Here is a 23991-nt window from a genome sequence, read left to right as displayed (position 1 = left end):
CTTTTTTTTTTTTTATTAAAAAAGTTCAGTTTAATCGGATTGGGTAAAAACTTGATAAAAAACAGCGAAAACCCAAAGATTTTTTCAGATTTTGTTCCCGAATCGCTTGGTTTTATCGTGATTCTTTCCGGAGAGCCTGAATTTATTGGATTTTTGCTGGAAAAGATTTTCGGGACTAATTCCAGCACAGAACACAGAAACTTCAAAATAGGATAGGGACCTCTACCATTGATTTATACACAATGTCACCAGGTCTGAGATGGCAGATTTTTGGATTTAGGCTTTTTGCTGCATCAGGCTTTAATAAATCTCAAAAAATTGGAGTTTAGTAAATAAACCCATAAATTCATCTTTCTTATTCAGGTCCTCACTATTCTTATTGCAGTTTCTTATTTAAAACAATGCGTGGTTGCTAAGGTCATTTGGACTCTAGCAACCAAACTGCTGAATAAAAAGCTAAACAAGTCAAAAACCACAAATAATAAAAAATGAAAACCAATTGCAGATTGTCTCTGAATATCACTCTCTACATCACACTAAAAGTTAACTCATAGGTGAACAACCCCCTTTAACAGGAAGCCAAACGACTGTCAGGAAATGGGTTTCTTTTCTCCATCTTGTTAAAAATTAAAGTAAATCCCATTTTTACAGCACTTCCTCTGTGTTTTGTCACGTCGGCACCATAGTGGGCTTTTAGCCTGAATAGAACCTTTTTATTGTTATGATGGCGTCCATTAAAACACCATTGTACTCATTTATTAACTCCACCCCTTCCTGAAACCAAATAAAGTATCAATTCTGTATCGGTTTAAGCACATAAGGGCCACACCATTCATGACTGTAGGGAGAGCACGCAGCTCTACGACACAGCATTCTGCATTTGTAGTAATCTAATATCTTTCAAAATTTGGCATGATAATCTGCCTCATATAAATTATTCAAAAGGCATAAATCCCAGGCTTAAAGTCCAGATGTATACTTATAATTCCCTTATCACATCATTAATTTAGCTCAAAGGGAACTGCGTGTTTTAGGAAAGGCAAAGCTAGAAGAGCCGGCTGCTGCTCTAAAGCCTGGCAAGATGCTGGTGGAGTCAGGATAAACACAATAAAGTGCTTAATCTGGAATATCCTTGGTGCTGCTTAAAGGGGAACTAAACAAAGAATATTTACATTGCAATGTGCAGGTTTCGGTTTTTCATAAAACATATAGGGACTGATTTATGACTCCTCTGTAAATGTTACTGAGCCATATCGTTAGCTAAATGACAATGGTTGTAGTTACTGGAAATTTTGCCGCTTTGAAGCCTGGGAAGTTAAGAAAGGGCCATCGCTACGATCCGATGTGCTTATGTGTTTTCATATCTAGTTGTATAAACAAATGATCAGCCTGCTGTGCTGTGGCAGAGGAGAACAAAGGGCTCACAGACTATTTTTTTGGGGCGGGAGACCAAGATACAGACCAGTGATAGCTGCCAGTTCCATCCATTGAGACTCAGTTGTCTTTTGTTTGACCAGCTTTAGAAACACATGATTCTAGTTAGGTTTCTTTGAGAAGGTCCTGGAGATAAAGTGAGGACCACAGTCTTCTTCTGACAGGTTTCCATTGGACCCAGGTTGTATTTATATATAGGCACCCGCAGGCCTGGACTGAGATTCAATATAGGCCCTGGAATTTGAGGTACACAGAGGCCCAAACAGGCCACACAGCAGCCCAAACAGCCTCCCACCAGCCCAAAATATTGTGACTGTCTATGGCAATTTATAGCAGCCCCTCTGGCATTTGCCAGAACCCACAGATTGCCAGTCCGGCCCTGGGCCCCCATGGGGCCATGCTTAGTGTGGTGGTCCATAGGTGCTTATATATTAAAAAAAAAAAAAGAAAACAGTAAAAAAAATGTCCCCATCTTTCTCCTGAGACCGTGGTCAAACCTGGTGGAGCTGGAGACTGGGGTAAACTGAATTGTAAAACAAAAGCTGGCTCTCGCACACCCAGTGTATAATGCGAAGTCCGGTGCTCAGTGGTAGAGGTTCGGCCACCTCACAATTGAATCAATACGAAAGAAATCCACGGCACACAGGCTGCTGCAAGCAAGGATCCCCTTGCACGTTTAATGCGGAATTGAGCAATGTTTCGGGGTCACGCCCCTTTGTCAAACTGAATTGTCCCAATTTGGCCCACCAAATATGTGGCTAAGTTTTGGAGGATATCCACCTCACCAAGCAGTAGGGTCGCCACCTTTTCTGGAAAAAAATATCGGGCTTGCTATATATTTCTCTTTTTTTCCCTATTAATAACATTGGATCAACCATCATTTTTACCGGCCAGGCCAGTAAAATACCGGCCAGGTGGTGAGGTGAGGTGGGCGCTAGGACCGCGCGGCCGTCTGGTCGGACCGCGCGGCCTAGGGGCGCCGCACATTGAAATCCGGCGCTGTTCGCGAACTTCCGGACAAAAATGCGAACGGTTCGCGAACGTCGCGAACCCCATAGACTTCAATGGGAAGGCGAATTTTAAAAGCTAGAAAAGACATTTCTGGCCAGAAAAATGATTTTAAAGTTGTTTAAAGGGTGCAACGACCTGGACAGTGGCATGCCAGAGGGGGATCAAGGGCAAAAATGTTTCTGAAAAATACATTGTTGACACAGCGCTGCGTTTTGTGCTGTAAAGGGCAGAAATCACACTACGTCACTCAGGTGATGTTTCTGGACACGGAATGTGAAAAAGCTCACACAGCTAGGTGGCACTTGGTTAAAGACTGGGCAAACAATGCCTGCAAAGGCAACGTATACAGTAGTGGATACGGAATATATTATTGCTGCTGTAAAAACATCACTCAGGTGGTGTTTCTGGAGACGGTATTATTATTGATATTTAGACAGAATGTGAACAAGCTCACACAGCTAGGTGGCCGTTGTTTGAAAATGAAGAACACACTGGGCAAACAAATTGAAACAATGCCTGCAAGGTCAACGTATACACTACAGCAGTGGATACGGAATATATTATTGCTGCTTGAAAAACGTCACTCAGGTGGTGTTTCTGGAGACGGTATTATTATTGATATTTAGACAGAATGTGAACAAGCTCACACAGCTAGGTGGCCGTTGTTTGAAGAACACACTGGGCAAATAATGCCTGCAAGTGCACTACTATTGGTGCACTACTATGAAGAACAGCAAACAGCACTGGACACGTTAAAGAACAATGAGATAAGTAAAATAAAAAAATATATATATATATTTAAAAAAAAAAATTACTCTGGTTGGTGCTGAACTACTAGGAGCAGCACACCAGTCCCACTCCCCAACACAGCTAGACTAATAGCACTGGGCTCTTATAGTAGCAAAGTAAAAAAACAAAAAAGAAAATAAAAGCAGTCCTTACAAGGACTATTGGGTTACAGGCAGCAGTCAGCAGATGAGAGATCAGCAGCAGTGCCCACAGCAGCTACATACAGAGCACTGCAGTAGAAGGTAGATTACTAGTCAGCAAAGCTACCTAACCTGAAATGTCCCTCAAATCCCTGCAGAGTTCTGTCCCTACAATACAGAGCAGTATCAAGTAGATTACTAGCCAGCAAACTTACTATCAACTGTCCCTCAAATCACTAACAGCTCTCTCCCTACACTAGCTCTTCCAAGCACACACAAGCAGAATGAAAAAACGCTGCAGGGCTTCAGTTTATATATGGAAGGGGAGTGGTCCAGGGGGTGTGGGGGTGGTCCAGGAGGGAGAGCTTCCTGATTGGCTGCCATGTATCTGCTGGTCTGGGGTGAGAGGTCAAAAATAAGCGCCAGCTAAGGCGAACCCAAATTGGCGAACGTCGCGCGACGTTCGCGAACATTCGGCGGACGCGAACACCCGATGTTCGCGCGAACTAGTTCGCGGGCGAACAGTCCGTGACATCCCTACCAACCTCAAAGCAGGTGCTTATTTTTGAATTCCTGGTTTGGAGTAAAGTTTTGGTCACAGCAATACAAGGCAGGCAGTTCACTTAGGAGCTACCAATAGCAGCCCATAATTGGTACTCTCAGGAATGTTGTGCATGCTTGTGTTGATCCCCAACTTTTTTTTACATTTGAATGGGATTTAGTGTTCCCCATGCTAGAGATATTTGTTTCTATTAGGAATGCACCGAATCCACTATTTTGGATTCGACTGAACCCCCGACTCCTTCGCAAAAGATTTGACCGAATAATGAACCAAATCTAAATTTGCATATGCAAATTAGGGGTGTGAAGGGGAAAACATTTTTTACGTCCTTGTTTTGTGACAAGTCACGTGATCCCCATAATTTGCATATTCATTTGCATATGCAAATCAGGATCCGGATTCGGCCTGGCAAAAGGATTTGGCTGAATCCGAATCCTGCTGAAAAAGGCCGAATACTGGCCGAATCTCGAACCGGATCCTGTATTCGTCGCATCCCTAGTTTCTATACCCTAGAACATGAGTGTCGTACGCACCCTGCTGGCCTTGCCACAAATCCGGGCCTGCTAGGGTTGCACCGAATCCAGGATTTGGTTCTGGGATTCATCCAGTGTTCAAATTGGAAATTAGGGGCGGGAGGGAAGTTGAGTGAGTTTTTGTCACAAAACAAGGAAGTGAAAAATGTTTCCCCCTTCCCACCCCTAATTTGCATTTGCAAATTATGATTTGGTTCAGTATTTAACAAATCTTTAGTGAAGGATTCGGGGGTTCAGACGAATATTCAGACAAAATAGTGGATTCGGTGCATCCCTACTAATATAATTTAGAGTAGCATTCCACTGAAGATGGCAATGTAGAAGATAACCTGATTAAGGCTTGCCTTGGGGTGAGAAATATAAAAAATGTTTTGTGTTGTCAGGGTGGGGCAACTGCCCTCTCTTGCCTCCATCTGCAGACACCCATGCCCTGGTATATCTCACCAGCAGCTGAGTAGACTATCAGGCCCAGGTTTGATCTTATTTTGGGCCAACTTCTGAAAGCCTGGATCTCAGCATTGGAAGTTGAATTGTATGGGACACACAATGAGATACTGGGAGATTAATGTGACTATTGGCCTCTCATATTAATAGACTGACAAATTACGGAGCCCAACTAATATTTTGCTCAGTGCGTCTTGTGAAAACAATTCAGCCTTGCAATTTCTATTCAATCAGAGCAATTAAATCAACCGCAAACGAGCTGAGTATTTGTGTAACATGCAGAATATCTGATGCAAAATGCAATCTCCCGGGGATAGCGCTCATCTCAACCTCGCTATTTATATACAATCTATAGCCTTTCTGTAGTGTTATAATCACCTTCCAGACAGCAAAGTCTAGTAGCTAATGTCCCATTTGCTGCTTCTACTTCTTAGGCATATTGTCCAAATAATCAGAATTAGTATAGTGCACCATCTCTCCCTACTATACCTGCTATCCCACAGTCACACTCCCTTCCCAGAGACTATTATCCACTGTTACTATAGACACCATCTCTCCCTACTATACCTGTTATCCCACAGTCACACTCCCTTCCCAGAGACTATTATCCACTGTTACTATAGGCACCATCTCTCCCTACTATACCTGCTATCCCACAGTCACACTCCCTTCCCAGAGACTATTATCCACTGTTACTATAGGCACCATCTCTCCCTACTATACCTGCTATCCCACAGTCACACTCCCTTCCCAGAGACTATTATCCCACTGTTTCTATAGACACCATCTCTCCCTACTATACCTGTTATCCCACAGTCACACTCCCTTCCCAGAGACTATTATCCCACTGTTACTATAGACACCATCTCTCCCTACTATACCTGCTATCCCACAGTCACACTCCCTTCCCAGAGACTATTATCCACTGTAACTATAGACACTATCTCTCCCTACTATACCTGTTATCCCACAGTCACACTCCCTTCCCAGAGACTATTATCCACTGTTACTATAGACACCATATCTCCCTACTATACCTGTTATCCCACAGTCACACTCCCTTCCCAGAGACTATTATCCCACTGTTACTATAGACACCATCTCTCCCTACTATACCTGCTATCCCACAGTCACACTCCCTTCCCAGAGACTATTATCCACTGTTACTATAGGCACCATCTCTCCCTACTATACCTGCTATCCCACAGTCACACTCCCTTCCCAGAGACTATTATCCACTGTTACTATAGGCACCATCTCTCCCTACTATACCTGCTATCCCACAGTCACACTCCCTTCCCAGAGACTATTATCCACTGTTACTATAGGCGCCATCTCTCCCTACTATACCTGCTATCCCACAGTCACACTCCCTTCCCAGAGACTATTATCCACTGTTACTATAGACACTATCTCTACCTACTATACCTGCTATCCCACAGTCCCTTCTCAAAGGTGAAAAATCTCCTGCGTCAAAAAAAGTATTGGATGCCTATTGACTTCAATGCATTTCATAAATTTTACGCCGTTTCGTGAAACAAAACTGGACAAATTCATCCATCACTACATATAAAGTCATGGCCTGAAGAATTCTGTGTCTGTCAGATTTTCCAGCCTGCCATATTAATATGTCACTGAACTCCAACTACATATAAGTCAGTGGGCTGCGCCGATATTGATAGGCCAATAACTGACTTAGTTGGCCATGAGTTGGCAAGCAGTATGTGCGCATATATTTATAAGCCTGTCCAATGGCAGTTCCGTAATATCCAGTTTACAGGATTTTCATGTAGAACATTGTGGCTCAATAAGTTAATGGTGTTAGTGTTTCAGAAATCTCACTTAGCTTCTATTAGTTCTGTCTCAGGTTGCATATTGTGCTAATTGAGCAATCAGATTAAGTTTAATTACTGCTCACATTTACACAATGGTGACTATCTCATAGTCATTTCATTGCTAAAATCAATTCAATTAAACATTTTTTGTGTGATCTGATCTGTGTGCAAGATGCTGTGGGTTATTTTCTGTCTTGGACATTTGCATTTTATTGATGTTGAAAGTAAGACACAAACTGACAGCGAAGGGATGTTCTATTCACCCTTTTACATTATTGTACAAAAAGTATGTGGTTTCTTTTTCTTTTGCTCACAAATCACGATAATTTCCATTTTATCCTATTATTTAGAAATCATAGCACTCATGCAATGTTTACCGTTCTCTTGTTAAGTTGAACGTGCAACAGTTGTACCAGTTCCATGTTAAAAGGCACCCTTGACTAGTGGCAAAATGTACATAGGAAACTGGCGGGGGTCGATTATACAGGTATGGGATCAGTTATCCAGAAACCTGTTATTTAGAAAGCTGTATTGCAGGAAGGCCATCTCCCATCACATTTTAAAAAACAATTACTTTTTTTTCTATAATAATAAAACAGGAATGGGATCCATTATATGGAAACCAATTATCCAGATAGCTCCGAATTATGGCATGGATCTCTCCCATAGACTCCATTTTATATAAATAATCACATTTTTAAAAATGATTTCCTTTTTCTCTGTAATAATAAAACTGTACCTTTTACTTGATCCCAACTAAGATATAATTAATCCTTATTGGAGGCAAAACCAGCCTATTGGGTTTATTTAATGTTGACATGTTTTTCTAGTAGACCTATGGTGATAAGATCCAAATTACGAAAAGATCCATTATGATTAAAACCCCAGGTATCAAGCATTCTAGATAACAGGTCCCATACCTGTACTTGATCTTATAAAAAATACAAAAAATACCATCCTTATTGGATGCAAGACAATCCTATTGGGTTTATTTAATATTGAAATAATATTTAAGTAGACTTAGGGAATGAAATTATGAAAAAATCCTTTATCTGGAAAACGCAAGGTCCCAAGCATTCTGGATAACAGGTCCTAACATATTGCAAGAACAAGTTTGATCCATGCGGTGCAGGTATTGAGGCTAATTTACAAACCAGGGTGCAAAATATGTTCAAAAACTTATAAAGTGCCTACATAGCTGAGCCCCTATCAGTATCTCACTTTGTACTGTACATACCCCCTATAATGTGCTGCAAATTCATGCTGATGTATATGTATTTGGAAGTTAGAAATATGGTTTCACCAAAGGCATGTTGCACTTCAGATACTGTTTCTAATTTAATTCAGTAATCTAGCCATAAATAAATTAAGACAAATTATATTTAATCAGAAATTCAGGGTGGCTTATGTGCTGCATTGTGTAACTGAACTTTGCTCTGCCATTAGAAACTGCTCTTCCTTTGCCCTTCTTAAATTAACTCATACCAAAGGAAGGGTCTCCATTAAGTTTAGCCTTTTGCTAAAATAATTCCAGCCTATCTATTTTATATAGATATGGCAATCCAATCCCAGAATTTCTCCTGTAGTGCATCTTGTATTAGGATGGTGGTAATTGCAGTTCAGCAATTTAATATATACCATTTAGAATCATTTGAGGAACCTGTGGTAAAGATAAAGCTCATCTCTAAAATGTACTTAAAATATATAACATGATCATCCAAAGTTAGTGACGGCATATCGACGATATATTTTTAGATTGACAATAGGACAGTTCTTCTGTCTTGCCACATGTTGTTTATGACTTGTTAAATGGCTTGTCAGATTTATGTTCAGCATACAGCCAGGCAAGGCAGGAAAGCAAAGTTAAGTGCTTCATAAATTTATTAGTCCTTAAAGCCAGAACATGAGATCCTCTGGCTTTGCACCATGGGTAATATTGCTGAAACCTTCCATAAAACAGGTTACAATCTGATTATTCCTTGGGGTATTGCTTCATACAGTTCAAACCCTCATTCCTACACATTAAGATGCTAAAGGATCCGGCCTGCTTTGGTTATTTGTGTATCCAGTCTCGAAGGGATGTGTGTGGGTCATAGTCTTCTCATTATCTTGAGGCTGCCTTGCAGGATAATCATCTTGCCTTTCTCTGTTATATAGTCAATTTTATTTTTTTGGTTTAACTAAGACTAAACAAAAGCTTTACGTGTTGCACAAAGAATAATCAATGTACTTGTATTGAAATAGGAATGTTGTGGATTTTTTTTATCTACTGTTATAGTGTAAAACATGAATGTGTGTATTAAAAGACCATGGCCATTTCTCTTCTGGCTTTTTGGCATTCTATAAACAATTCATTTCAAGTCCTGGTTCGTCATCTGGACACAATAGCTAATATATTTCTAATATTTGCTGATTGGCTGCCAGTTTCTTACTAAAGGTATATAAAGGAGAACTAATGCTTAATTAAAGAAGTAGCTATAAACATTTTACATTTTATTTTGGGCTTCTGTACCAGTCCAAGGCAACCACAACCCTTTAGCAGGGAAGATCTGTGTCTCCAAAGATGCCCTAGTAGCTCCCCATCTTCTTTTCTGCACATGCTCTGTGCTGCTGTCACTTACTGAGCTTAGGGACCCACTCACAATATACAGTACACATAGAATAGAAATGTCACAATATAAGGCTAATTAGTAATTAATTGAGATAATTACTACATGGCAACACATAAACTAGTGCAATTAGCATCAGGATTTAATAATCAGCCCTGTAGTATCAGCTTATCTTACAGGGGAAGCTCATTTTCTGCTGGATAATTAGTGATGAGCCCTAAGCTTAGCTTCTCAACAGCCAATCAGAGCCCACTGAGCATGTGAGTGTCACAGACACTTTCCAAGATGGTGACCCCCTGTGACAAGTTTGAAGTCCTGGATCATTGCTGCTATTGACAAGCTGAAACTTTAGCCTCGTGCAATAAGTTCAGTATATTAAATAGGGCATTTTTAGGGTTTAGTTCTCCTTTAAACACCTCAGCGTATATTATTATATTGTCTAGTCTTCCGATGCAAACTGATTGGTGCATTGTTCTCTTTTTATTAATATCATCTAAAAACAACATAAGCCTTTGTGACACATTTGTCTCTGTACGGTATTAGTAAGAACCAGGACTCTTATATTGCTACTCCTGGGTAAGACAATATATAGACCTTCTGTTCTTGCTTCTTGGTACGTTATTAGTAAGAAAATAGCGGTCTGTTTTCAGGACACTAGTAAAATCATAGTTATCGTGTCTTATAATAGTAATAATATTGATGGTTATGTTTGGTTCTTTGATGGGGATTAGCAAGAGCATGATATGACATATATGTTTGTGATCCACTTACCAGGTAGAACATTAGGACACATACTGACCTATTACCCATTACTTGGAACATGAATTCTGGTCAGTTTTTGGTTGGACATTGGTTATAGCATGGACGATAGGAGTTGGTAAACATGGAATTATGTGTACCATTTCATTAGAAAGAGTGTAGATCCTTTTGTGCCAGTTTGCTCATAGGGTATTGTGGTTTCTCCATAACTCCATATTGACATAAAATAGTAACGTGAAAGGACTTTTTGGAAGCACGTGTACACTCCACGAAGCACAACGATGGATAACTATGGTGCTCTGTTGGGTGTTTGGGTTTTTATTCATTAGATAATCGTATAAAGACTTGTTTTTGCTGTTTTGTCATCTCTAAGAAAGCAAAGACATGTAGAACTTGACATAGACTGTTCCCGCATTCCAAGCCATAAAATAGCCAACTTTTAAGCCAGGGTTCCCTTTACAGATTCACGTGTCATGCCCACCCCTGACAATGTGTGTATTTGCATCTTCATTCCAATAGCTTTCGTAACATAATGGGTTTGTACACAGTGGAGTACTTAACCTGATTTATATTGATCTCAATTGCTCTCAGTTGTGCATACTTAATTCTGAGAGGTAATCAAATTGATTTCTAAGACCTACTTTGAGAAATCATACCAACATACAAATCCACACGGCATTGCTAAATGAATTATACAAAGAGCCAATGCTCGAGGACCATTTGAAGCCCCCTCCAATGGTCATTCATTGTGTGTATTATTACAATATGATTCTATTTTCTATATGTTTAGGTCAAATCAGACTGATTCCGCCCTCTCTCTCAGTCATAGAGATGGAGGGTTTTATGAAAGTAGAAAAAAACCCAGTTCCTCCATCTAGTCTGACTTTCCAATGATTTGGGGCTGGTTAAATTAAAGGCAGCAGAAGAAACTTGGTTTCATTATTTGTATTACAATATGGTACATATTGCCCTGTCTGGTTTCTTTCAGTCATGTGATTCTGGCTTTACATAAACCAAAAAACCTGCCCCAACAGCTTATTGACATGTGTATGGGGTGCTCATCCTTATTGGCCAAAAATTGGCAAATGTTGATATGGGCAGGTTTACAGGCTAGGGCCAATTTGCTCAATTGTTGTTGATGTTCTGAAGCATGTTTCATATGGAAAAATATATATAATAGGATGCTAGTCTCCACAGGACCTGTCAACAAGGGCCCATGATTTTTGGAATAGGACCCCCAGTTCACAAGGGTATGATCATTCAAAACCAAAAAAAATCCCAAAACTCCATATTATATTAAAAAAATATAGTCTTTATTAAAAAAATCATGTTAAAAAGATAGGTATATAGACCTCATGGTATTCTGCCTTACGCGTTTCATACCCCCTGGTACTTAATCAATGCCTATGATTAAGTACCAGGGGGTTTGAAACGCGTAAGGCGGAATACCATGTGGTCTGTATACCTATCTTTTTAACATGATTTTTTGAAGACTATATTTTTTTAATATAATATGGAGCTTTGGGATAACTTTTTTTGGTTTTGGATGTTCTGAAGCACCCTCTGGCCCCCCCGCCACCATTACAAAATATACTGATAGGTTGGCTAGCACTTGCTTATACTGAACTTTGTAACTGTTAGATTGTAAGCTCCTATGTTTTGATAAACGATAACATGTTCCATGCAAACCAGTTTTCAGTATGAAAGCCCTGCTGAAGAGATCTTTGTAGAGTTATTATTGGTGGAGCTCTCCCACTTGCCTCTGTGGTTCCGAACAATGTGATCATTAATGGAAGGCTGCCCGAGAGAAGCGCTTTGTTACTCATCAAGGTTACCCTGGACATCTAACGCTCGTGAAATGTGCCTTGCACTCTGCATTAGGTATCTAATGACTAGAACTTTTTCTGAAACTGAAAATGTTACGCATCCTTAAGAGCAGGGATTTCAAACCTGAAGCCTTTTTAGGTTTATATGAAAGTTCCCAGCATCCCCTGAAAGACTTTGATTAAGGAGATGCTGGGAAAGCAGAAAATGAAGTGGAGTTGCAGTTCGTCTTCACTTACTCATCTGCCAGTGCACCATGTTGTACATAGATATTTCCTGTAGTGCAGTCATTAGTGAGCCGGGGGGCACTGAGGTGGGGAACAGAAGGCTGTTATGACCAGTGGGTGGTGGAGAAGGGAGTGGACAGGAGCAAGAGGAACTTGCCTTGGGCACCAGTACACTTTGGCCTGGCTCTATGCTATGGACCCTACATGGAATTTGGAATAAAAAAAAACACAGTCAATCAATTCAATGGGAAATTATCTTCAGATGGTAGTGTTACACCCTTTAGACCCAGTTGCCCCCTAATTACACTTCTGTCCTATTTTCAGAATTCTGTACAAGGCAGAATATCATTCAGATTCATTAAAGTAGAAGGGAAGCTACAGAGGCATTTTATTGCCAATAGATTAGCTGCAATAGTGCAAGATAGAATGCTATATTTATTCTGTAGAATGTTTTACCAGAGTAAAAAGCTCTAGAAGCTCTCTGTTTGTTTAGGATAGCAGCTGCCATATTAGCTTGGTGTGACATCACTTCCTGCCTATCTCTCCCTGCTCATAGCTCTGGGCTCAGATTACAGCAGCGAAGGGGGGAGGAGCAAACTGAGCATGCTCAAGCCCTAGCCCTGGAGGTTTAAGCTGAAAACAGGAAGTCTGATACAGGAGCCCATGAGTACACAATAGAAGGAAAGAAATGTGGTGTTTCTTTTGACAGAGGACTCAGAGCAGCATTACTTTGAGGGTTTACTGGTGAATTTATATAGACCTTTCTGATAATATTTACTTACTTTTAACCTTTCCTTCTCCTTTAAGGGAAGACTAGTATTTCCACTAACTAATAAAAAGCCTCGCCGACCCCCAAGTGTAATATCTAATCTTGACTTATCGGTCGTATATGTAAATGTACATGTTTCTGTATAATATGTGAACATGTCCTGTAGGACACTATGCAAATTATTTCAAGCAACATACAAAATATCAGATTTTAATTCTATATTTTTTTTTTCTTTTCATATTTTCATATGATGTTACTACGCAGCGCCAGAATTCTCCGCTATCTTGCAGTCCTGTAAGTGTTTAATCTTGTCATACCAGGTTCTTGTTGTGGGGTACACCTGGGGTGGGATGTGACTGACACCATTATTAAGGGGCAGATTTATAGATATGATATAGTCGATGTGTTAGTTACAAAGAGTTGGGCAGAATATTGTGCTGAAATGTATGTTTATAAAGGGTATCTGACTTGGGGAAACTTGTTACCTTGCACACAGGACACAGGACCCTCATAGTATGTAGTAATTGTGCTTAAAATAATTATACATCATTTCCATCAGTCGATGCCCCAGGGAAACTAGCAATAGTTCCCTATCACATTCACAAACACAGAAGGGTCAGGGGTCAACACAGTAGGGTTTTATCAGGGGTCAATTAATTATGTTTTAGAGTGTGGGAAGAACCAGGGAACCTAGTTGATTGCCCAAAATTAATTGGGATTCGGCCAAACCCTTCTGTCCAGCCGAACCGAATCCTAATTTGCATATGCAAATTCGGATTCGGTTCGGTATCTTTCACAAAGGATTCGGGGGTTCGGCCGAACCCAAAATAGTGGATATTGTGCATCCCTAAAATAAATACAATAAGGCTGAAGGCTAGAAAGGCTAGTCCACTTAACACCTGTAGGTAAAAATAAGTGGATGTGGGTGTCTAAAAAGCCTTCCAATACGACATGCTATCAATACAGAAAAAAGTATTTTAGTGACACCCCATTCTAAAGGATTACATAACCATTTCAAAAATGAAAGATAAATTCTGACCTTGGGTGGGTTGAAAAGATGCAAATATTTCTATTACTTACAATGAGGGAATAGCAAAATGGCTAGCATACCTACAGAGAAGGTTGTTGATAGCCAAGAACATTAGGAATGGGGTAACAGGAGGCAATCAGCTGAGAATGTAACACAGATAAGAATAGAAATTATAGAAGCATTATGAGAGACACAGTACTGTGGATGGAAGTAGCAAAATCACTGCCATATGCAAAAAAAGTTCTTGGATCCTAGACACCTTGATCTCCATTTTGTTTCACCATAAAGCCACCCAAATACATGCATATTGCAGTAGGTACCTTCAGAGGTGGGTCCCTTCCTACAGTTTCCAGAAAACAGAAAATGGTACTCTAGAAGCCCAACACCAAAAAGGAGGGTAGCTTCAAATGAAGTTGGGGGGGGCTAAAAATGGAGCAGATCCAGTTGTTCAGCCCTTTGGCCAACAACCATATGAAACAGTGAACCTGTGCAGCCCACAAACCAAACTCACAACCCTCATAAGGTCCTTAGGTAGCTCAATCAGATTTCAGTTGGGAAAGAAATGCTGTTGTCCTATGTTGGCCTAGTCAAGAAATGTTGGCACATATATATGGGCACCTAAAGATGTAGACAGCTGGACATGGACAGTTGCGAGTCATCAATTAGCATGTTCAAGTTCATTTTTTAGAGGATTATTTTCCATTGGAGGCACAAATTGACAATAAGGAATACAGGCTGCCTTGGTATTTATTTTTAATACTTTTTTTCATAGGGCCCCTCTGGGTCCCCAATGGTTTTGCACTGCCCTAAAACTGATCCTGCATCCACGTTTCCCCCGTTTTCTATAAGATCAAGGCTTAGATTTTGGGCAGGGCACAGCAATCACGTTAACCCATCTGTTTAACCCAGAGCCAAACTGTGCAGTAGCGAGAGAAAGAGAGAGAGATCTCTTATATGGCATAGCTATTATTATTATATATTTATAGGCGCCAAGATATTCCATTAGGGCTGAGCAAATGGGAGAAGACACAACCTTACTCAAATGCCAACAAATACAAATGGCTTTTGCTTGTTATAGCTTGTAAGTTGCATTCGCACAAATAGCTAAAGAGAACTTTAAAAATGTGCTGGCATAGCATGGCTATAAATTCACTGCCAAGATGATCTCTGGATACAGTCATGTAAAAAGGCCTTGTTGTTTATCTATGTTGAAGCTGCATTGAGCTTGTGTTTTTGTGTAGAGTAACTTGTCTGGGTGCTACGGAGGCTGTACTTGATGAGAATGTATCTGCTTAATCCTCAGCTTCAATGTTACTGTGTGTGTACATAGTTATACATATGTTTACAGGATGTTTGTGGAAAAATGGTTCTTAAAAATAAGGGTCTACAACTTTATTTGAAACATTGATTGAGGTCATGTTCTTTGGCTTCTAGGACAAGCCTCCTTCAATTGTGTTATTGCAGAAATAAAACAAAATAGAGGCACAGTAGGAGGGATAAGGAGCTTCTGACCAGCCTTCCAATGAGACAATGGCTGCTTAGGCAAAGATACAACTTCCTTCAATCAGCTCAACTAATTCCATGACATTAGGGTAATAATGATCCAGTCCTAATTTAAATGAAAAAAGATTTTGCAGTAGCTATTTCTGGAATCTTGACTCCTAATCCCAGATTGTGCATTTGTACAGACAAACCTGGATTTTACAGTAGGGGTCTGGGGGAAGTAAAATCTGAGGACAAGTAAAAATGGGGGTAGGTAAAATCAGTGTTTTCCATAAATTATATACAATTTTTTTTAAAAAAAAACTGAAAATGTAGGAAAAGTAACAGAATAAATAGGAGTTTTTAAGGAAAATGGGCAAAAATGATCACATAAAATGATGAAAACTGACTTAGGGGCCGATTCACTAAGGGTCGAATATCGAGGGTTAATTAACCCTCGATATTCGACTAGGAACTAAAATCCTTCGACTTCGAATATCAAAGTCGAAGGATTTAGCGCAGATAGTTCGATCGAACGATCGAAGGATAATTCCTTCGATCGAATGATTAAATCCTTCGAATTGAACGATTCGAAGGATTTAAATCCAACGATCGAAGGAATATCCTTTGATCAAAAAAAGTTAGCCAAGCCTATGGGGACCTTCCCCATAGGATAACATTGACTTCGGTAGCTTTTAGATGGAGAACTAGGGGGTTGAAGTATTTTTTAAAGAAACAGTACTTCGACTATCGAATGGTCGAATAGTCGAACGATTTTTAGTTTGCATCCTTCGATTCAAAGTCGTAGTCGTAGTCGAAGTTTTTTAACTTCGAATCCTTCACTCGAAGTTAGTGAATCGGCCCCTTAATATCTGGGAAATGCTCCCATTAAAATGCACTAGAACATTAAGGAGTGTTTGAAAAAAAATAAGAAAACCTGGACATAAAATCCAGGAAACAATATAATGAGGGACCATAAAGTTGGGGCTTGACTGTACAACTTTTGTTTGGCATAAATTGGGTGATTATTTTGTGAAAATACCAAAATGACAACCAACTAAAGGAACCAATTAAAAGAAATAGGCCCATGTCCTCTCTGTTAGGAAAGAAAGAAGTTAACTTGCCATTTTTTCGTTGTGTTGTTTTAATTGGTTAATATAACTTTATTGATAAAACATTATTTTAATCACCTTTTTTTTTGTCTGTCTTTATCAAAGCATGCAAACGCAAGGAACAGGAACCGAACAAAGACCGAAATAACTCCCAAAAGAAGTCCCGTCTAGTTTTCACGGATCTCCAACGCAGAACGTTATTTGCCATCTTTAAAGAGAACAAGCGCCCGTCCAAAGAAATGCAGATCACCATCTCCCAGCAGTTGGGCTTGGAACTCACCACAGTCAGCAACTTCTTCATGAACGCCAGGAGGCGCAGTCTAGAGAAATGGCAGGACGATCTAAGTACAGGGGGAAGCTCTTCAAACTCCAGCACTTGTACCAAAGCATGAGGGGTAAAGGCTTCGAAATGGGGCACAACTCAACTGTAACCAAAAAGAGAAGACCGTATTTATATAAATATTAAAAAAAACTTGGTGGTTGCGGGGCTATTCACTGGTGAAAGTTATATAATGAATCCTTAATCCGGCTTTTGCTTACTCTGTCTGCTGCTTAGAGCCACATTAGTTGTGAGGCACCTGTAGCACAACAGCAATATCTATGCCTCTGTGTAAGGGGGTCAGTATAAGGTCTTTGCAACACCCAAGACCTCCTTGGGCTGTCCCACCGCTAAGAGGCATCTTCCACGCAAACCAGTTAATGAAGGGTATCTGCCTCATGAAACTATATCTACAATCCATAGCACAAGAAACCAAAGATTTAATCAACCACAACCTCAAAACACAGTGGTTTCCCCACCCCAGCACAAATCCTTAACCCTGGTGATTCCAAAGAACATCTCTATTTTTGTTGCTTCCAAAAGGTTTCATCTAGTTTCACAATATATTTTACAGGCTTTATATTATTTTTTACCAAATGACTACACTTAGATGCCTCTCAGATACACTTTTGTGATGTAAAAGTACAGGTTGAAGCACAAAATATAATATATGAAGATACAAATAGATATATTGGACAGCTTGAATCCAGTCACATGCCATACGTTTGTACATAATGTAGACATGCTCTCAGGAGGTCCTTCTATATGGCTATCACAAACAAATAGGGTAGTTTCATGTTTTGTCAGATAAGTTGGAGGTTATTGTATCATTCACTTGACCATGAAAAGGTGTTGAAACTGGCAAATGACCAAAGGATCGACTTACTAATCTTGGGGAACATGTTGTCCAAATATTAGTAAATCGAAGCTGCAACTTTTCATTTTCAATACACCGATGTTTGCCTACACTGGGAACGTCACTGTCTGAGGATAAGTCTTGTTCCCAAACCTTACAGCACACCAAAGAACAAAAATATAACCAAAGAATGTAGAACGGCATGTTTTACAACCCAAATACATAGTGTGTTTGCTTCACCATTGAGAAGTCTGGATAGTTTACTATCATCTATAAATATATATATATATGTGTGTGTGTGTGAAGACTATTTAAGATATATCATTTTTGCGAGTATTCATGTTCATTTCCCACTGCCGTAGAATTGGCACAGCTATTCAACATGGCTGTTGTTCTTCCAGATAAAAATAGTTTGTGGTCAGTTTCTGTTTTGTTCACCAGTGAATTGCCCCTCATAGTATACCTGGGTCTGTGTTCCAAGCCAAAGGCTATAATAACTCGTTAAAGACATTCAAGACTTTTTTTTATCTACCACTTAATTGAAACCAAAGAAACGTTTTTTTTGCACCTACTTCTTCTGCAACAAACTGTTCCATTTAGAAAAGGACGTCAGGAAAACTACTAACACACAAACATCTACAGAAGCAGATCTTGAAGAAAAAGGGTTGGTAAGGGTGAAAAGGCAAAGCGAATACTGAGGGATGCTGTTGCTGCTTCATCTGACAACTCACTTAGTTCTCTAAAAGTTGGAAGATTGTCTTTAATTTGTGCCTATGCAGTTATTTTTTTTCAAAGAAAACAAAGGGACAGAGCAACCAAAACCTCAGTAGCTACAGTACCAAAGAAGAGGATTCTCAATAGCTTTCTTTTTCAGATCATATTTTCTTCTTGCACGGCTAAACACGTACCAAACGACCATCAGGTTTTCCTTTTTTTTATGATAATTGTTAATTGTTAATTTTTTTTTCACACAATGCAATGCATGACAAGGTTATAACTGGCTCCAAACACAAGGTGTTGGGATACTTAAAAATATTTGTGTGCTGAATGTCTTGTTTTTTAAAAAACAGGGTGTTTTGGATTTGGGTCAATGCACGGAAGAATAATTTACGATAAGAATAAGTAAAAGGGGAAAGTTTGAGTGGAACTAATTGTTAAGCATATTTTATTTCTTTTTAAAAGCCATTTGTTATTTTCAAAAGAATAGGTAAAAATTGCTGTGGATTTTTTTTCTACTCGCTTTTGACCATAATCAACTTTTATACCTAAAACTTTTAAAATGCTTGCCAAGAACTAGTCCCACTAAAGTTTTTTTTTTACCCAAAGCTTAAAAACCGTACAAAAAATAAACACTTCGCAATATTTTATTGCTGCAATTTTCTAATTTTGCAAATATTTTATGTCTAAAGCTAAGAGGCAGATTTAAGAATTTTCTGATTCAAGTTTTTTTCTAAACATCATGCAGAAATGACAGGTTGCTTTTGCCATTTTGATTTTTTTTTCACAGTATAGTTCCCAAAAAAATTTAATTAGAAAAACTTTTACAAATCATTTACAATAAAATTTAAAAACCCACAAAATTCAAAATAGCTGTACTTAAAATCTACAGAATTCTGTCCGATTTTAATTGCTGCATTTTATTATTTGAAAATTGAAGATTATTTTGGTGCATAATTCGAATTTGAAACTATAGACTCTGAGACACCATCCTTTGAAAAATACACACAAGCAAGTTCATACCATTATTGTAGCACTGACATGTTTTTGATTCTAGATTAATTTACCAGGAAGCATTTCTGAGAAGCACAAGAAGCACTATAAGAGTTATAGTGAACTCCCTTCCCCAGTTGCAGAAACTTTCAAAGTGAAATTCATGGAAAAGCCCCATCTAACCTTTTCTGGAAGGTTGAACAGCTACAAGCTGAAGAGCAGGCACATACTGTATAGCATGACCAGTTCTTCATATCAAGCTCTGGGATTGGGAAGTGGTTCCAAATGCTGCCTTTAGTGCAATACTAAGTATCCCAACATCTTCTATTTTCATGGAGAGTCCAGATCATGGGCACATCCTAGATAAATTCAACTTTTAAGAAACTATGTATATTATTCAGCCCCTTGAGTACCAAAAAGTTCCTCTAAGTCATTGAGACCTTTCTGGCATCCGAGAGGCTGATCATCAGTGGAAGAACAAAGAATGTGTTAATTATTATGGTTAAATAGCTTTATTCTCAATCTATTTTTACCTAAAGCTCAATCCAAAGAGAAAGACAAAACCAGCACAAGCAAAGCAAGCTCCTACATATGTAATTGTCATCTCCTGCTACCAAAAGGAACTAGGCTGGGGTGACCACTATGGCAAAAAAAAAAAATTGCTATTTGCTTGTTATATGTTTTTGTTAACATTGTTATTCATGTTTTATTGGCTGTATTGGCTAATATGTATTTATTCATTAACAGAATCTAATATAATAATAATTTAATTTAAAACTGCTGAATATTTTTTAATGATTTACCTCCTCCCCCTTTTGCCCAATATCATTCGGTTTGAATCCAAAGTATAATTAACTTATTATAATTAGATTACTACTCACTTGCTTTTTTTTCAATTATTTAATGTAAATTTTGCTTAAATTTGTTATTGATTACTTATTTATCAAGGTTGAAGGATTACGGCATCAGAGATGCTCTTTTGTTAGACTCTGTATCTTTGCTTTACAAAGCAGCCAAATTCTGTTACATATGTGAGAAAAATGCAGGTTACGGGGAAAAAAACACTTTTCAAAAATGTATTTAATTTTATGATGGTACTTTTTGTATGATCTGTAATTAAATTATTTAAGTTTATTCCTGTTTGTGAGAAAAAAAACAGAGGCGAGAAACATCGGATAATTTTGCCATTTTATGTCACGGTGCGACTTATTTATTTAATTTATTGGGCATCCACTGGAACGGTGCGCTTGTATAGCTTATATTTTTATTTAAATCAACCAAAGCACTACGATTTCTTTTTTTGTTTTTATGTTTCTTTTTTTTTTTTGGCTGATCAGAACAACAGAGCGAAGTTTGTGGACAAGCATTCATCTTGACTCTGGGGTTGAACATTTGGAATACAAATTTACACTACTGTTATTACTCACCAAAGATCTTGCTGGAAACTTTTGTGGCTTTTAATATGAGCTTGAAAAATACGAAAAGGAAAAAAAAAAGACATTCCAAACCAAAAAGAAAGAAAAAAAACCCTTAAAACTAGCTGCTTCCAAGAATGAACTACGTGTGTAATAAAAAAAAAAGGGACGAAAATGGAAAAACAATTTCTATTCCTAGTGAGAACCAAAAATAGGCTACCTCACTGACTTTTTTTCCTTTTGTAATTTTAATCGTGTTGATGATACCAAAGATACCAAAGATTTGTTTCAATGTGCGGTCTGCTGTTTGCTTTTGCATCTGCCTCTTTCCTGGAACCTTCACTCCTTTGGTTAAAGAGAGGACTAACATGCATGGCAGTGGATTGTGTTTCTGTTCTCTCTTGGACAAAAGGAGCTCATCTTTCTTTATATATATATATATATACAGCTGAAGCTCAAGATAGCCCAAAGAAACGTCTGTGTGGAATAAGCTTATTGACTCGAGACTGTTATTTTGTGTGTGTGTCAAGTTCACAAGGGAGCAAAGCAAGGGGTTGCAGGTCCTAAGGAGTCCTCAATAGATGCATCTGGATTCACAAATAGGTGATTTATCTGTGCTAGAATATTTGATCAACTATTTCAAAATAATATATCCCAATTTTATATCACTGCCTGGTAGAAGAGTCTATAAGACACAGAGGTGATCTTCTGTCTTCCAACAGTGGTGCACCATGTTTTACTTGATTAAATGTTACCTTAATTCATAGACAATGCACTTTTTCTATCCTTGCTCTAGAAAAACCACCAAGAATTTTCGCAAATTGCCGCCCATTCTAGACACTGGGAATCGAGAAACTTAAGGGCCAATGGGTATAATTATCTGAAACAGCTAAGTTTTGAGTAGAATTGCATCAATGTGCAATAAGCAGCTGTCTTCCCTTCCCTAGAATAGGAAGGAATTTGCAGAACTGCTTGGCCTTGCATGATCCAGAGCTTCAGAGTCCAAAGTAGTTAATAATAGTGAATCTGGGGATACATTGTTTGCAATAATTTAAGAACTTAGCCAGTATGACATGGAAGACCCTACTGTCACAGGGCGTAACCGGGAGCTAACCCTTGGACTTGAAACACATTGCTTTGACTAGTCTTTCTGATCTGTTGGATATTGTGAACTTTGATCTGCCTAGAACTGGGACAATATGCCATGTTTATAAGTAGGGCTTATTTCCATCTATTTATATAGGCAGTAGCGTATGAGGGCATTAAATATGCAAGAAGATTTAAATGTTTTCATTTATACATATGAGTATGATGTGCAGTACAGCTTGCCTTGGCTAAAGATGCCTATATATATAGGAAGTCATTGGCTACCAAGCTAGCATCTAACAACTGAATCAGCAGCCTCTTGACCTATGTGTGGGCTCAGTAGAACCCTTACTCCACTGATGTTTAATTAGTCACAAATTGATATGGCCAGTGGACTATCCCATTGTCCATGAATTGTATTAGAAGGTAGATGATGGATAGACAAAGAGTATAACCTGGCCAAACAAACACCTTTTGTCTTTGGCCAAGTCAAGGCAATCTTCATAGTCACCAACAGCAAGTGCACCTTCTGTTTATGACCAGATGGAAGACGCTGTTGGTTCAGTGTCTACAGAGAGGGGTTTATTGATGCAAAACAGTATGGCCTTTCCCATGTATAAATGCAAACATTTGAATAACATTTTTGTTGGAAAATAGATAAACATAATCCTTACTTATAAACAAGACTTGTTGTCTCTTGAAGGGTCAGGGGACACTAACTACCTTGTTAACAGCTCTTGGCCTTGCCTGTTCCTCACAGAGTATTTCATAACCATGGGACCAGTGCCTTGCTTAAACCAAAGCAGCAATTTAGTCAGTCCAGAAGTAGCCAAGCTCTGTCTTGTCCCCAATCCCTTGTTGTGAATACCTCCGCATTGACTGATGCTTTTGTATGTCCGCTCTTTGTAACTGTGGTGCTTTGCTACACACTCTTGCACAGAACAACATTTCTTTAAGTAGAAATACCAAAGGTCCCCTTACCTTAATCCCTTTTTGCCCAGGGTCGGAGGGGCCCCTCTTTGTAGGGGGGAAAAATTTACATTGTCAGTAATGTCCAACCTGCAGCCATTCCAGTAGATGTTAAGAGGGTCTCATCATCCTTGATGAACATACTAAATATATAAGTGTATTGAAAAACAATAAGTCTTCTGCAGTGTCGGACTGGGATGCCAGGGGCCCACCAGAAAACCTCAGACCATGGGCTCACCAGAAAACCTTAGACAATGGGACCACTTTCCAAACTATTATTTCTCCTCTCCTCACATAACCTCTTTATTCTTCTAGTCTTTTATATCTACTTACTATACTCTATTCCTCCATTATTAAGACAAAGAAATAGGGAATGACCATGAAATAGGCCAAATGGTTAGAAGCAAGAGGTCCACTGACACCTGGGCCCACCGGGAGTTTTCCTGGTATCCAGGTGGGACATGTCCGACACTGGTCTTCTGTTACTTTATCTTCTGTTATAGGCCCAGGTTGAATACCCCCAACTCCAGCACCCTAAAACCGGCCCTGCACTTTCATGTTTGGCTTCCTTGTAAATATATGGGTTTTCTGGATTTTTCTTTTACTATTGTTTTTTTTTTTTGTACGTTCATGGTTTGAAAGCTTTAATCTGAAATAGGCAGCAAGGCGCGGCAGACCGCACAATTCCTTACCGAATTTTCTCAGATATACCTCATAGATACTAGTGGTTAGACTAATGTTATTATAGCGTATGTAATATATTGTTCACTGCTTCTTTTAGTAACTGTGATTTAAGAGATAAAAGGAAAGCTTTATACGTTCTAGGTTGTGCTTTTGTATTAGTGCAGAAGGTGCGCTCATCAATTGAAATGACATGCGTCGTTCTGTTTGGGGGAATTTGATTCTTTTATTAATCTTATTTATTTAGGATGCAGAATGAGGCTAAAGTTTACAGTTTAATTTTTTTTTTAATTGTTGTTGCTGAAAAAACAATCTGTATTAACGTCTGTTAGTGCCAGAGGTGGGGGTGGCGTTGCTGAGCAGGGCACCCCATTTGCGCTCTGGCCTAAAAAAGG

General features: G+C 39.0%; 1 protein-coding gene across 2 annotated transcripts in view; it reads left to right on the top strand.

Moving 5' to 3' along the window:
- onecut2.S (one cut homeobox 2 S homeolog) overlaps positions 1 to 20959 on the top strand; it is a 36479-nt gene extending 15520 nt beyond the window's left edge. Inside the window, exons 2-3 of one of the 2 annotated variants that reach the window (XM_018244553.2) lie at positions 13201 to 13230; positions 16666 to 20959. In XM_018244553.2, coding sequence (XP_018100042.1) covers positions 13201 to 13230; positions 16666 to 16952 — 317 coding nt within the window. In that variant the 3' untranslated portion in view covers positions 16953 to 20959. The remainder of the gene's footprint in view (positions 1 to 13200; positions 13231 to 16665) is intronic. The other variant, XM_018244554.2, reaches the window with a different exon arrangement.
- The last annotated feature ends 3032 nt before the right edge of the window (positions 20960 to 23991 follow it).

This window comes from Xenopus laevis, chromosome 1S (assembly GCF_017654675.1).
Source record: "Xenopus laevis strain J_2021 chromosome 1S, Xenopus_laevis_v10.1, whole genome shotgun sequence".
NCBI lineage: Eukaryota > Metazoa > Chordata > Amphibia > Anura > Pipidae > Xenopus > Xenopus laevis.
Note: the sequence above shows the minus strand (reverse complement) of the source record. Positions and strands in the feature narration are given on the sequence as shown.